This window comes from Ambystoma mexicanum, chromosome 14, assembly GCF_040938575.1.
Source record: "Ambystoma mexicanum isolate Mex_15411 chromosome 14, UKY_AmexF1_1, whole genome shotgun sequence".
Classification (NCBI taxonomy): Eukaryota; Metazoa; Chordata; class Amphibia; order Caudata; family Ambystomatidae; genus Ambystoma; species Ambystoma mexicanum.
In genome coordinates this window covers 518,705,958-518,719,314 of record NC_090940.1, presented here as the reverse complement: position 1 = coordinate 518,719,314, position 13,357 = coordinate 518,705,958, and the positions used below count along the sequence as shown (strand labels likewise).

Here is a 13,357-nt window from a genome sequence, read left to right as displayed (position 1 = left end):
TTGCCACGAGTGGGAACTTCAGCAGGATCAAGTGGATCACCTATTCCGCAGATGGGGAAATCCCCAGATCGATCTGTTTGCGACTGTGACAAACACCAAGTGCCGGAGGTTTACCAGCAGGTTTCCCCAGCTGCGGAGCATGGGGGATGCATTCTCTTACCCTGGGATGGCCTTTTTCTGTATGCCTTCCCTCCGTTGCCGTTGCTTTTTCTACTAGTCAATCAACTCAGGCGGTCCCGGTGCAGGATGATACTCGTCGCACCGGCATGGCCGAGACAAATATGGTACCCGGACCTTCTGGACATGTCGGCGTCCCCTCCAGTCAATCTTCCTACAGTCGCAGATCTTCTCGCCAGGGAAGGAGGTGCGATTATGCACCACGACCCAGGATCGCTGAACCTGACAACCTGGCTCCTGCCGCACTAGAGTTTGGGGGCTACGATCTCCCAGTGGATTGTAAGGATGTGCTTGCCAAGGCCAGAGCTTCATCTACTCTCAAATGCTATAGGCACAAGTGGAAGAGGTTTGCCATTTGGTGCCGTACCCAGAAGATCGACCTCTACGAGTCACTGCTCCGCAGGTGCTTCCGTATTTGTTGTCGTTGGCCAAGGCAGGACTGGCCCATGCTTCCATCAAAGTGCATCTGACGACTATTTCCCGCTACACCAGATCTCCTGGACGATCATCCTTATGGTTGCATCGTTTGGTCAAGGAGTTCGTCAAAGGACTATTTTGCTCGTTCCCGCCGGTGAAGGCTCAGACCGCGAGTTGGGAGTTTAATGTGCTGCTTAATGGGCTCATGGGTTCCCCGTTCGAGCCTATGCATTTGGCGCCACTGAAGTTTTTGTCATGGAAAACAGCTTTTCTTTTGGCTATCACCTCCGCACGACGAGTGGGAGAGATCCAGGCCCTCTCTTGTAAACCACCTTATTTGACGTTCCACGAAACTAGGGTGGTGCTGCAGATGCACCCCTCCTTCATGCTTAAGGTGCTGTCGGACTTTCATCTAAACAAGCCCTTGGTGTTACCTGTATTCTTCCCAACACCTTTGTCGCCGGCTGAGAGGACTTTGCACTTGCTGGATGTGGCTAATGCGCTGAAGTTCTATGTGGACTGCACAAAGAGTTTTCGGAAGACGTTGCACCTTTTTGTGAACTATGGCCCTGTGAACCATGGGAAGGCCCTCTCCAAGGCTTCCATTTCCAGCTTACTCTCTGGCTGCATCACCCATTGTCACCGGTTGGCAAACCGACCGTTGCCTGGCTATCCGAGAGCCCACTCGACCTGAGCATTCGCTGCAACTACAGCGTTCCTGTCTGGTGTGCCCCTGCTTGTCATCTGCAGGGCTGCTACTTGGAGATCGACGCACACCTTCACAAAGTTCTACTGCGTCGACAGGGATTCCAGGGAGGAGTCCAGAGTCAGCCAAGCAGTGCTGCGCAACCTGTTCGCTGGAAGGTGAGCCTGGTGAGGAGGTAAGAGATGCATAATGTTGAGATGCTTAATGTTGAGCCTTGCCACCTCCCATGGTTGTGCATGTGTGTACTGCTATGTATTCTTGATTCATGAGCATGTGAATCCATGCCAGACACCATACTGTAGAAGGAACAAGTTACTTACTGTAACTGTTGTTCTCCAGCATGGGTCTGGCATGGATTCACATGCGAACCCTCCCGCCTACCCCTCTGTGGCTCTTCTCTTGGTCCTACTGTCACTTTACGTGCTACCAAATCTGAAGATGGCTGCCAGAGGAGGGGCTTGAGTAGAGGGCAGTCATTGGCTGGGGGCAGTGTGACCCAGAGACCAGTGATTGGTTGTTAGGAGAGAGACAGTTACAGGTAAGTAACTTGTTCCATCTGTTCACTTGCTGCAATGTATTTGTTGTTGCTTACATGTGTGTTCTTCGTGTTAATGGACAAGTGTTCTTTGTGCTTGCATGCAGATGTTCTTCATGTCTACGTACAAAGGTTCTTCATGTCTATGTGCATCACTTATGCATGGTTCTCTGCATGTATATGCAACAACATACAATCTACCAGTTGCCCTACCTAAGGAATACTGTCTATTCTAATCTCAATGGTAGCTACATGGCTCTTAGTATTCCTAGGTTTTTGCAGACAAGTTCTCAGTCTGTATCTCGTGCATACTCTGGGATGGGTGGGGGTGTGGCCATACCTGGTGCAACCCTCATCTCCATTACTACAAGCTAGTGGAGAGAAAATCAAATAACCCCAAAAGGGTGTTGGGGAAGACTGGAGACAACTACCCTGGGAGGAAGCGATACAGTCTCAAAAGCCAAGAGGGGAAGACTGGAGAAAGCACAACCCAAAGCTGGGTCTTAAGAAAATGGTGTATTAGTGCCACAAGAGTATGGTGGGGTATCCAGTGATTTTAGCGAATACAAAATAAATTACTTTTTACTGACTAAAAATTACCCAAAAATACTGAGTTTTTTTATTAAAAATGTCAGGTGGGCTAAGGGGCTACGTCTGGTGGTGGGGCGGGTGTTAGTGTGGGATTTTAAACAAGTGGAAACCCTGTCTCCCAAAGAATCTTTTGTTGGTATTTGTTTCGATAAAAATGCATTCTTTATTTTAGAATTTGTTAAAATCACATAGATCCAAGAGTATGAATAGAAGAGAAAGCACTAAAGAAAGATCACAGGAGAGAGACATTATATAAGGGGATCAAGTGCCAAGTAATATAACCAAGGGTGCATTGAGAGCTAAGAGTGTGAGAACGAATGTAAAGGATGTGAAGAAATCACCAACCCAAAAGAATAAGGATATTCTTTGGCTGACTCCAAGTTGTTTATTCTTGTGGTAGGTTCAAGAAGAGTTGGGTTTGGTTGAGGACATGTTTACTCTCGGACTTCCTGACCGACGAGCACCCTTAGTTATTTTAGATGGATTAGGGGGCCCCCTTTAGTGATAGGTAAAGATAGGCCTTATTTATATAATTTAATCAAATACACTAAAATTTCCGACTCTTTCTTCCGACCCGCCTGAGTACTTATTTGTCCCAATAGATTTCCATCTCTGGCTTAATAAAGTATATATTTTTTCAATACATCAGTTTAGTGTATTTTCTAGGGGGGGGGGTGTGTGTGTGTGTGTGTGTGTGTGTACTGTGCTTTGTGTCGGCCTACTCCCCCTACCTTAGAGTAAGCCTTCTCGTTCTCTTCACGTTACTGACCTTAAGAGTTTGGCTTCACTTTCTGGTCAGGTGTTAGCCCCCATTAGGGTCAGTGGCTGTGGTTGCACAAAAACATCCTTCGTATCAACATTTTCCTTCTAGTCTGTTGCTGGCCTACACCAGATTCGTTTCCATGCCCATATTAGAAGGCACAGTTGTATAAGAAAGTTATAGCTGACGCAAAGCCCATAGGTGTGGAACTCAATATGTAAAAAATTGGCGATTTGGAATAACACTTTTTGAAAAATGTGGACTGGATCATTGCTGTATGGAGAAGAACTCACGATCTCTGACTTTAAGTCTGATTCTCTGATGCCTGTGCTGACCAGTAGCTGTCGCTACCCACTTTCCTTCCTTTCCACATTTAAAGTGCCATATTCTAAATGGCACTCAGGTTGTTTTTGAGCATTGTGCATATTACAAAAAACATATTAAAACAAAAAAAATGACATCTAGGGTTCAGTTTTCTTTCATACTTGATTTTCAAAGTCCTAAGCATTTTTAGTAGCCAAGTGTTTGTAGTACATGATCCTTGTGCATTCCAGTATTTGTTGTGATATAATTGGTCTATTTTTACTACCTTTCGTAGCTGTAAAATCTATTAAGAAGCAACACTTGGTGGAGGTGCGTTCCATGGCAAATCCTCCAGGAGCAGTGAAACTAGCACTGGAATCCATTTGTTTGCTTTTGGGTGAAAGTACCACGGATTGGAAACAGATACGTTCCATCATTATGCGAGAGAACTTTATTCCAACAATTGTAAATTTTTCTGCTGAAGAGATCAGGTAATACACCAGAAACTATTAACTGCTGATTGTGTTGTCAGTTAGAAATATTTTCTAATTTTACAAAAAAGCTTTAACTTGCATGCAATAAGAGCCCTTGTAGCTGGAAATGTTTAGTGAATAAGACTCTAGGGTAAAGTAATTCAATATTTAATTGTATGTTATTCCTACGAGTGGGTAAAATGGAAAGATTGTACATATTGACATTTGAAAAGGATTGTGATATTTTGGTGTTTTAACCTGATGTTCCTAGTGCCCTTGGAATTTTACAAAATGTTGTGAATTTTTGTACATGTGACTGTTCTGCTGTCACATGTAAAAATGTGCAACTAAAGAAATGATTCAGGCGGCTAAGTATATGTGATGAAATGCATTTTATGAATTTTCCCTTTGGGCGGATTCTGAGAGACCTTATTCTGATGAACAGTAAGATGCACTGTCAATCCAAACTCTCTCATGGTAGTGTGATCAAGCAGTAAGGCTTAAACTTAGGAGAGTGTGAGATTGGTGAAGGGTTCAGTTGAGAACACACAACACACTTAATTCAAGTTAATCACAATATATAAAAACATGGAAAATACTTATTAGGGCTTCAACCTCCCATCGTTACACCAACACTTTACTTTTCAAGCAGTTAGATCTGTTGATAGAAAACTAATGAAGACTTGGGGGGGGGTGGGGAGGGACATAAAAGGTAACATACCGGTTATAAATCTGTTAGTAATTTGAAGGGCAGAACAACACAATTACACTGCCTGGTACAAATAAGGCACAGTACTTAAAAAGGCCTTCCCATGCCAAGGAAATGGGGCCTAGTGCCCTAAAAGTACCAAGTCCCAAAGTGAACTCTTTGTAGGGCGCTAGGAGTCTTTTAAGAAAGCTGCACATGCCCTGGCAAAGCCCATATGTAGGTGACTTTTGAAATGTTTCCTTTGATCCTTTAATCGTCGATCGTCGTGGTTGACTACCGGCAGCAGGGATTCGTTGTCGTCAAAGATAGAATTCTATCGTCGGATCTTCTCAAGTTTTCCAGGGTCACTGGCTTGGTCCTCTATCTCAACTCGAAGATGTCCTGTGTGGGCAAGAAAAGTCTCTTTTCGGCCTTTGAGAAATGTGGCCTGAATGTTTGTCAATTATCGGCACCTCAAGTGCCTTTTATTATCTGCATCCGGAACCGCAGTGACGGATGTGAGATCTGCCGTGGGTTCCTGGCTTAGACCAATCAGGATCGTTATTGTAGTTTGGTGGTTTGGCTCAAGGAGAAGGCCTCTGACGCGGCCACGGGCACAGCAATGCCTCATCGGGCACCGGCCGGTCCAATGCGCATGCTCCCTCAGTGAAAGAGGTTGATGTCCTTTGAGGATGCCCCTTCCCAGGGGATCCAAAAGAAGGCGAAACACCACAGAGCTGATTCTGCAAAGGTCGTGCAGCTGCTGTGGGATCTGTTTCGGGAAGGGCCTGCTCCCAGTCAGTCTATGGTGAGCCTGCTGGTTGTTAGGGTGCCTTCTGCGAGGAAGTCCCTGACACCTCCAAACACATGTCCTCTTTCAAGAACAAATCTTTGAGGGAGAGGCCTGCTGGAGAACCGCAGATGACTTCATAGTCTTAGTCAGCTGCAGCAAAGGCTCAAGTCGACGACTCCATAGTCTTCCAAGACTCCTACCTCATCGATGGTCCCTTCGTCGATGACCACAATACCGTCGACATCTGCAAGCTCCTTGTCGAAGATGACCACTGTTAGGACAGTTTTTCTGAAGTCCAACTAAGGGCTTAGCAAAACCATTCTACTGAGGCAGTACAAGACTCCACTCTTAGTATAAGGCTGTACCACCTGAGTTCGGGGTAGTGTAGACAGAGCAGCCAGGCTTATCTTAGGAGGGAGAGAGGGCAGTAGATATAGTACAAGTGAACATTGGAATACAAATGATAGAAAGAAACACTGAAACACTATGTATTGTAAAAATAAAGGATTTATTTAAATACAGGTAGGCCCAGATAAATCTAGTGGTTAAGTCAGTACTAACACATTATATGAAATCACAATATAAAACACAACACTATACTTGAAAGCACACAGGTCCAAGTATAAACCTTATTTGGAACACGTAAGATTAGTACTGGGGAAGTCAAAACCTTGTTATACACATTTAGTATAGGCCAAGCCTATTCTTTGGGAGTAAAAGACCAATGGTTACTTTTAGATTACTAAAGTAGGCCCTTCCAGTTGTACAGTGACTCTTGGAACAAATCACGTAAAGATTCAACTGGACAATATACTTTTGGTGAATAGTGAAACACTTATTCTAGGTGCAGTAAAAACCTATAACTACTTTTGTCATAACACAGTTATACCTGATGAGTAAGACCTAAGGATGTAATATACAATTACAGATGCTTTGGAAATCAGGGAAACCAAGATTGAGGTAAGCAATAATTCTGGTAACTTGTTTTGGATGGCACACAGCTAACACAAGGTAAGTAAAACCCACATACTTTAACTTCACAATGAAGGGGAAAGTAAACCCAATGTCACACTTTACTGAATAGTTATTCTAGGTAGGCAACAACCTAATGTAGACTTATTAAGGACAGGCTAGCAGCAAGTCAGGGGAAGCAAGACCCAGTTGGGGGACACTCATACAATTATCCTAACAGGACTAACATGGTGATACCAACAGTTGGAGGACACTCATACAATTACTCTACAGGAATATTCTGGTGAAACCAACACATTACTTTTGTAAAGAGGCACAACCTAATGAAAGGAGAGTAAAATACCTTCACATCTACTTTCTTTTAGACTGGTAAAACAGTGGCTAAGTAAGAAAAGATGTTAACCATACTTTTAAGAATAGTGCATCACACCTTCAAGATCAGTAAGAACTTTTGTAACTATTCACTCTTAGAATTACAGTTACCAACCAACCAACTCTTTACAAGTAAGTAAAACACTTGATTTACTTTTCTAGGCAGAAGTCCCAATCCCTTCAAAGTCTTTCCCTCAGAGCATGAGTGTTCTCAGTGGCAGAAGGGGGGTCACTAGGACTAGAGACCAACAGGCAATGTTAGAATAAGTTCTTTAGTAGCAAAAGTCAGAGTTTCCTTAGGGAAACTGTCAAGCAAGTGAGTACTTTACTTCTAGGGTTAGAAGAGGGTCCAGGGGCTTCACAGAAGACACCCCAGCAGGATTCTATCAGTGGGACTGGGTGTACTGGACGAGGGACCTCCCAATCACAGAAAACACCCCAGGACTACACAGAAATCCCCATAGGCTTAGGGTAAGTATATACCCAAGCCAACACAGTACCTCAGCAATGAAGAAGAGATTGCAACAGGAGAACTTCAGGGACTGCAGCCAAATACCCGGTCAGTGGATTCCTTGTCCTGGAGACTGAACACAAGACCTCAGAAGGGAATTTGCAGCAGGGATCGAGGAAGAAGGCTCTAGGCAAGATTTCTCTCCCGGCTGAATGTGGTTCTGCGGGTTTGGCGCCTTTTCAAGGAGCACAGAAGAAGACAGAAAATCGCGGTTGAATTCTCGTCGTTTAAAAGGTCCAGCACTCTTGTGAGGGGACTTTTTGGATTCGTTTCGTGTCTCTGGAGATAGACCAGGATGCCCACGAAGTTTCAGCGAGATTCGGAATTCGGAAGACTGTGCACCGCACAGTGGCTGGAGGTCCCAGGGTATTGGGGTATTGCAAGAACGCAAGGTCGCAGCAACCCGTGGAATGGCTCAAAATGTAGGTCTTCTTGAGTTTAGTGGGTCCCACCAGGCTCTGGATTCGGGACGTCATTTCCGGAGACCCCAGGTCGATTGGAAGGAAGGGCTGCAGCAGGCTCCGGTTACACAGCAGGCTCTCTGGCCGCTGGAAATCATTCCCGCCGCTTTTCCTTCGTCGTCCTCTTCGGTTTTTTGTTCCAGTGGTCGACATGACTTCAGCTTCCAGGTTTCCAGTATTTATCAGGAACTGCAACACACCCTCTGCATTCTCTCCCCGCACTTTACAAGAAAGGGGCGTTTGGCTGTCCAATCAAGACAGCCAACCCCCCACTGGGATTTGGCCCAGTTGAAGGAAGGCATGAGACAAAGGAGGGGGAAGTTTTGGACTCCTCCCCCACTTCCTGTGCTTACAGGCTGACTGGAGCCTGAGCGGGGAGTCCAGGGGACTCCCGCCAACGACAAAACTCTAACAAAGGAATTTCCCACCCTGGATGTCAGGGGAAGGAACAAGAACCGACAAACACTAAAAATGCAGAAAAAGAAGACGGAGGCCATTTTGGTAAAATGAGCACCCTTAGGTGCCTTTACTGCAGCTGTGATTACAGCCCGCGGTAAAGGTGCACCAAATTAGTAAAAGGTATCACTGCCACCAGCCATTAAAGGTAAGCTTGTCACTGTAACAGAATTGTTAGTTTAAATGCGAAAGGGGATACATTGTATCTCCCCAGCGCTCCACATAAGGTGGGGTGTGCTGGTTTCACAGAATCAAATGTAGAAGGGATCCAAAGATCTTTTCTACCCTTGGGAAATGTAGTTCACTCAAGGTTAGCACAAGAAAGTTAAATGGGGAGCCCCTAGGGCAACCCAGCAACAACAGGCACTTATTGCCAATAAGTTGTTAAACATGATAACTTCAAAAAGACACTATGGAGAGTCTTAAAAAAAATGACACCCATAAAAAGAGTTAGACAGGTGAGTGTGGAAAAAGGTTCCCACTCACTGAGGTATAAATGAAAAATATCCCACTAGAAAAGCAAAAAAGTTCTGGAGTTGAACCAGGAAAGGAAGATTTACCAGCTCTCTGGAAATCTTACCTAACAACCACCATTACATAGTTGGCGAGAGGCCCAGCGATGACCGTCGTTTCTATGGTCACAAATACTACAACATCAAGGGTGGCTTGGTCTCCGAGGCTCATGCTTGCTGCTGCTCCGGTCACGACTTCAGTGGTGACAACGCCAACTTCGCAGGTTCCCTTCATCGCCTCATTCTTGAAGGAGTCAGGTAGGCTGAGGGACTTGCTGCCTCTGAAAGACTTCCTTCTGAGACTTGTGATAGGGTCTCCCCTGCCCCTCGTACTTGTGGGGTCTCCAAGGAGGTCTCCTCAGATTTATAGTAGCTCTTGAGGGCGAGCATCTGCCTGACGGCTACTACTTGGACCATGAAGGGGACCAAGGGCCTATATCCCTGGAGGCTTTTCCACGCTATGAGCCGGATCATCCTTTTTCCCCTCCCCGGAGATTCAGTCCTTTTGCTTTTCCGTCTGCTCCTCAGCCAGCACCCACAGGCATGTTGCTTGACATCCTCACCACCCATCACGCCTTGGTGTCGGAAATTCAACAAAGCCTGCCTGCTGCCCCAGTGCCAAGCCCGGCACACAGCCCTCCTATTGCCCTGACCAGGATTCCGCCCAGGCAGAGTTCAACCAGGCCATAGCATCTCCCTAGCCCTACCAGGCCAAAGCATGAGCCAACGCCAACCCGAAGGGCCTTTACACCAGTGGAGGGGGAGCCTCCATGTTTCGACACCAGTACCAACACAGATAAAATGGCTATCCATACGGACGAGTATGCGGATTATGCCTCTGCTGACGGGGAACCTCTGGGCACCGACAGGACCACCAGGGCTTTGCCGCCGGACAAGATTGTCTCATTCCCTGCCATGATCTTGAACGTCCAGACAGTTCAGCTGTGTGTCGGAGGAGAAGACGAAAGAGAGGTTCCTCTTTCAGCAACGTGAGTCCTCGAAGACTGTTGTATCGGTTCGGTTGTTGGATGACATCTGGAAGTACAGTTTGGTCCTGATGAAGATGCCAGGAAAAGTTCCTTCGACCCATCATTGTCTTCCATGGTTCCACCGGATCAGGAGGGGAAGGCGTTGGATATGGTGGGAAAACGCATAATTTACACCGCAGCTTCCGCCATCAAAGTCACCAATGCCCTCGCCATCCTATCTTGCTATGATAGGGAGCTCTGGACAGTATTGGACTTTCTGCTGGATGCCAAGAAGTCCTAAACCCTGGCCCTGTTCCAGGAGGGCGAGGTAGCCTCTGATCATGGTGGCTCTTGATATAGCAGACTCCAGATTCATCCAGATGGGCAATGGGGTGGCCCTCTGAAACCAGGGTTGGCTGTAGGCCACGAACTTCAGGGCGGATGTACAGTCCAAGGTGGTGGACATACCCTTTGATTGGTACAATTCAAGGCGTTAGACGAGACGCTCCAAGCAATTAGAACAGATAGCGAGACTGCATGCTTGCTGGGGCACTGCAGCAGAGGAGATAGCCGTGCATTCGAACCTCAAGAAGGAAGTCAAGTAGGTCGTCCAAGGGGTATACTAGCCCCTATCGTGAGCCCTCCCGCTCCACGCCCCATGAAGCCTACAGAGGCCGCTGAAAGGCCTGGGGCAGCAGAAGCGAGCGTTGTCACCTGTAGGTCAGGACGCAGACGCCCAAGCAGGCCTGAACCGGCTGTGGACCCGGGCCCCAACTTTCACATCCCAGTAGGGGGCCGGCTAGCAAACTGTCGACCAGTTGAAGTCCATCACCACGCACAAATGGGTGCTGGGTGTTCTTCATCAATGGCACACCTTGGAATTCCAACTCTGGGGCTCTCCCTTTCCTCCTGTGGCGCGTCATGAACTGCACATGGCTCAACTGCTGCAGGAGGTTCAAGCCATGTTAAGAAAATGGGCGGTAGAGCTGGTTCCTCAGACTGCGGGTCTCTGGAGTGTACTCCAGATAATTTCTGGTACGGGAAAAGGTCAGGCAGGTGGTGGGCACCAGGAACACAATCACAGACTCGCTCAGAAGGGAGCTACGATCCTGCCACGAGTGTGAACTTCAGGCTCAAGTAACCCTTCTTTTCTGCAAGTGGAGTCAACCCCAGATCGACCTCTACGTGAAGGCAGTCAACTTAAAGTGCCAGAGGTTTGGCAGCAGGTATCCTCAGCCGAGGAGTCTGGGGGATGCATTTTCTTTCCTGTGGGATGGCCTCTCCGTGTATGCCTTCCCTCCAATTCCAATCCTGGAATGTGTGATCAACACACTCTAACATAGTCATTGCAGGGTGATCCTCGTTGCTCCAGTGTGGCCTCGGCAGATCTTGTACACAGACCTGCTCCATCTGTCAGTGGCTCAGTCCATCCGGCTGCCTCCACTTCCTGATCTTCTCTGCAGATAAAGACAGAACACTACTGCCCCACGACCCAGCCTCACCGAGCCTCAAGGCCTGGCTCCTGCAGCCCTAGAGTTTAGGCATTATTCTCTGCTGCTGGGATGTAAGATTATCCTCGCCAAGGCCAGAGCTCACTCTACATTGTTGTGCTACTGCCACAAATCGAAACGCTTCAGTGTGGTGCAGGATTCTGAAGATTACGCTGCTGTGAATCACAGCTCTGCAGCTCCTTCCAGATCTGCTTTCACTGGCCAGAGCTGGGCTGGCTCACGCATCCATCGTACATCTAGCTGCCATTTCCCGGTAGAGCAAGGCGCCTGGTAGCCCCCCGTGAACGCACAGGCTTGTTGAGGAGTTCCTCAAAGGTCTCTTCAGGAAATTTCCACCAGTGAACTCCTGCTCCAGCTTGGGAGCTCAATGTGGTTTTGACTAAGCGCATGTGGGCCCCATTTGAACCGTTGCTTCAGGCCCTTCTGCAGTTCTCTTGTGGAAGATGGCTTTCCTAGTGGCCATCACTTCGGCGATGCAGGTCAGGTATATACGGCCCTTTCTTGCAAGGAGCCTTACTTGTCCTTCCACATTCAAGGGTGGTGCCGCGGACCCATGTCACCTTTACGCCGATGGTAACTTCTGAATACCATCTCAATAAACCTTTGGCTCTGCCAGTTTTCTTCCTGAACCCTTCTACGCCTGCTGAAAGGGCCTTGCATTCACTGAACGTTGTTTGTGCTTTGAGGTTTCATGTGGCACACACTTAGAATCTTCAGAATACATCTTTGTGAATTGTGGACTTGTGAAGCATTGTAAGGCCCTGTCTCAAGCTTCAGGACAGCCACCCCTTCAGGATTGAATGTTGCTTGCCTGTTGATTGGCTGGGTTCCAGTATAAAGTTCCAATTCTGGAAGCTGAGGAGGGAGTCGACCACTGGAGCAGAATCCAAAGAGGAAGATGAAGAAAAAACGGCTGTAACTGTTTACAGTAACCAGAGCCTGCTGTGACCCTTCCAATGGACCAGGGAGTCCCGAAGACTGACTTGTACACAGAGGCTGCTGAGACTCACTAGTCTCGAAGACCTGCAAAACGAGCCATCCCTTGATGTGCTGCTACCTTGCTGGGCTGCGAACCAACAATAGTAGGGGACCCAGAACCTGTGTGTAGTGCAACATCTTCCGAAGTCAAATTCTCACTGAAACTTTGCTGGTCCCCTCGTGGTCCTCCAGAAAAAAGGTTTGAGTCCTTGAAGTCCCCTCACCAGAGTGCTGGACCAAATTAGAGAGGGGAATCGGATCAGCGGTGAGTGTTCTTCTCCAGCATGGGGTCTGGCATGGATTCACATGCTCATGAATATTCTGTCGGGCTGGGAATCCTCGGTAAAAAGAAAAAAACAGTTTTGCTTTAGCTTGAAAACTGTATTACTCTTACGTCCCGTCCCCTTTCCTCCATACTGCATGGGTGTCCCTTCCAAGAGAGGGGAGACAGAACCTTTTTCACCAGAAAAAACCTTCTTCCCCTTTAAATTTAGAGGCGCGCGGGGGTGCGGCCCTGGGAGCATTCGCTGCCCTAACTCCGCCCTCTGGTGCCACACCTCAGCCCCTTTTCTGTGTCGACGGGAACGGGCCGAATTCCCCCACGCTCCTGGGTTTGGCTTCGGCCATGTAATTCCACATGCGGATACTTCTTCTGTGTCTTTCCTTTCTTATCATTCAGGTACTCGGTCCTCAGGCGTCACGCTCCTCCCCGGCGCATGTCTACTTCCACAGGTGTCCATCCTGCAACATGCTCTTCTCAATTTCAGACCCCCACGCCCTCTGCCTACGTTGTCTAGGGCCAGACCACGCGTGGCAAGCTTGTACAGCGTGCAACGCCCTGTCATCGAATTCGCTGAAGAACAGACTAGCCAGGTCGAGGTAGGGCCTCTATTCTCCATCGCACCCCGCAAGGGAGACTCCTTCCAAGGACTCACCCGCGCGGGATGGATCGCTCAGATATTGGTACCAGCACGTGCACAGAGGCTGCTTCAGCTACCGGCCTGTAGGCTGAGGGATCATTGGATCCTCCTGCTGACAGTGTTGAGGGACTGGATGGATCTTGTACTGGATTTTCATCCGAAGGGGCTACGCCCTAGTACCGGCAATACGTCCGAGGGGGGTGCCTAAACGCAGCTCTACTGACCCCCGGGTCGAGGGTGTTACATCTACCGG

General features: G+C 47.8%; 1 protein-coding gene across 1 annotated transcript in view; it reads left to right on the top strand.

Annotated features, from left to right (window-relative positions):
* Positions 1-13,357, top strand: part of DYNC1H1 (dynein cytoplasmic 1 heavy chain 1) — a 2,031,190-nt gene that overhangs the window by 1,053,390 nt on the left and 964,443 nt on the right. Inside the window, exon 52 of the mRNA XM_069637760.1 lies at positions 3,785-3,980. Coding sequence (XP_069493861.1) covers positions 3,785-3,980 — 196 coding nt within the window. The remainder of the gene's footprint in view (positions 1-3,784; positions 3,981-13,357) is intronic.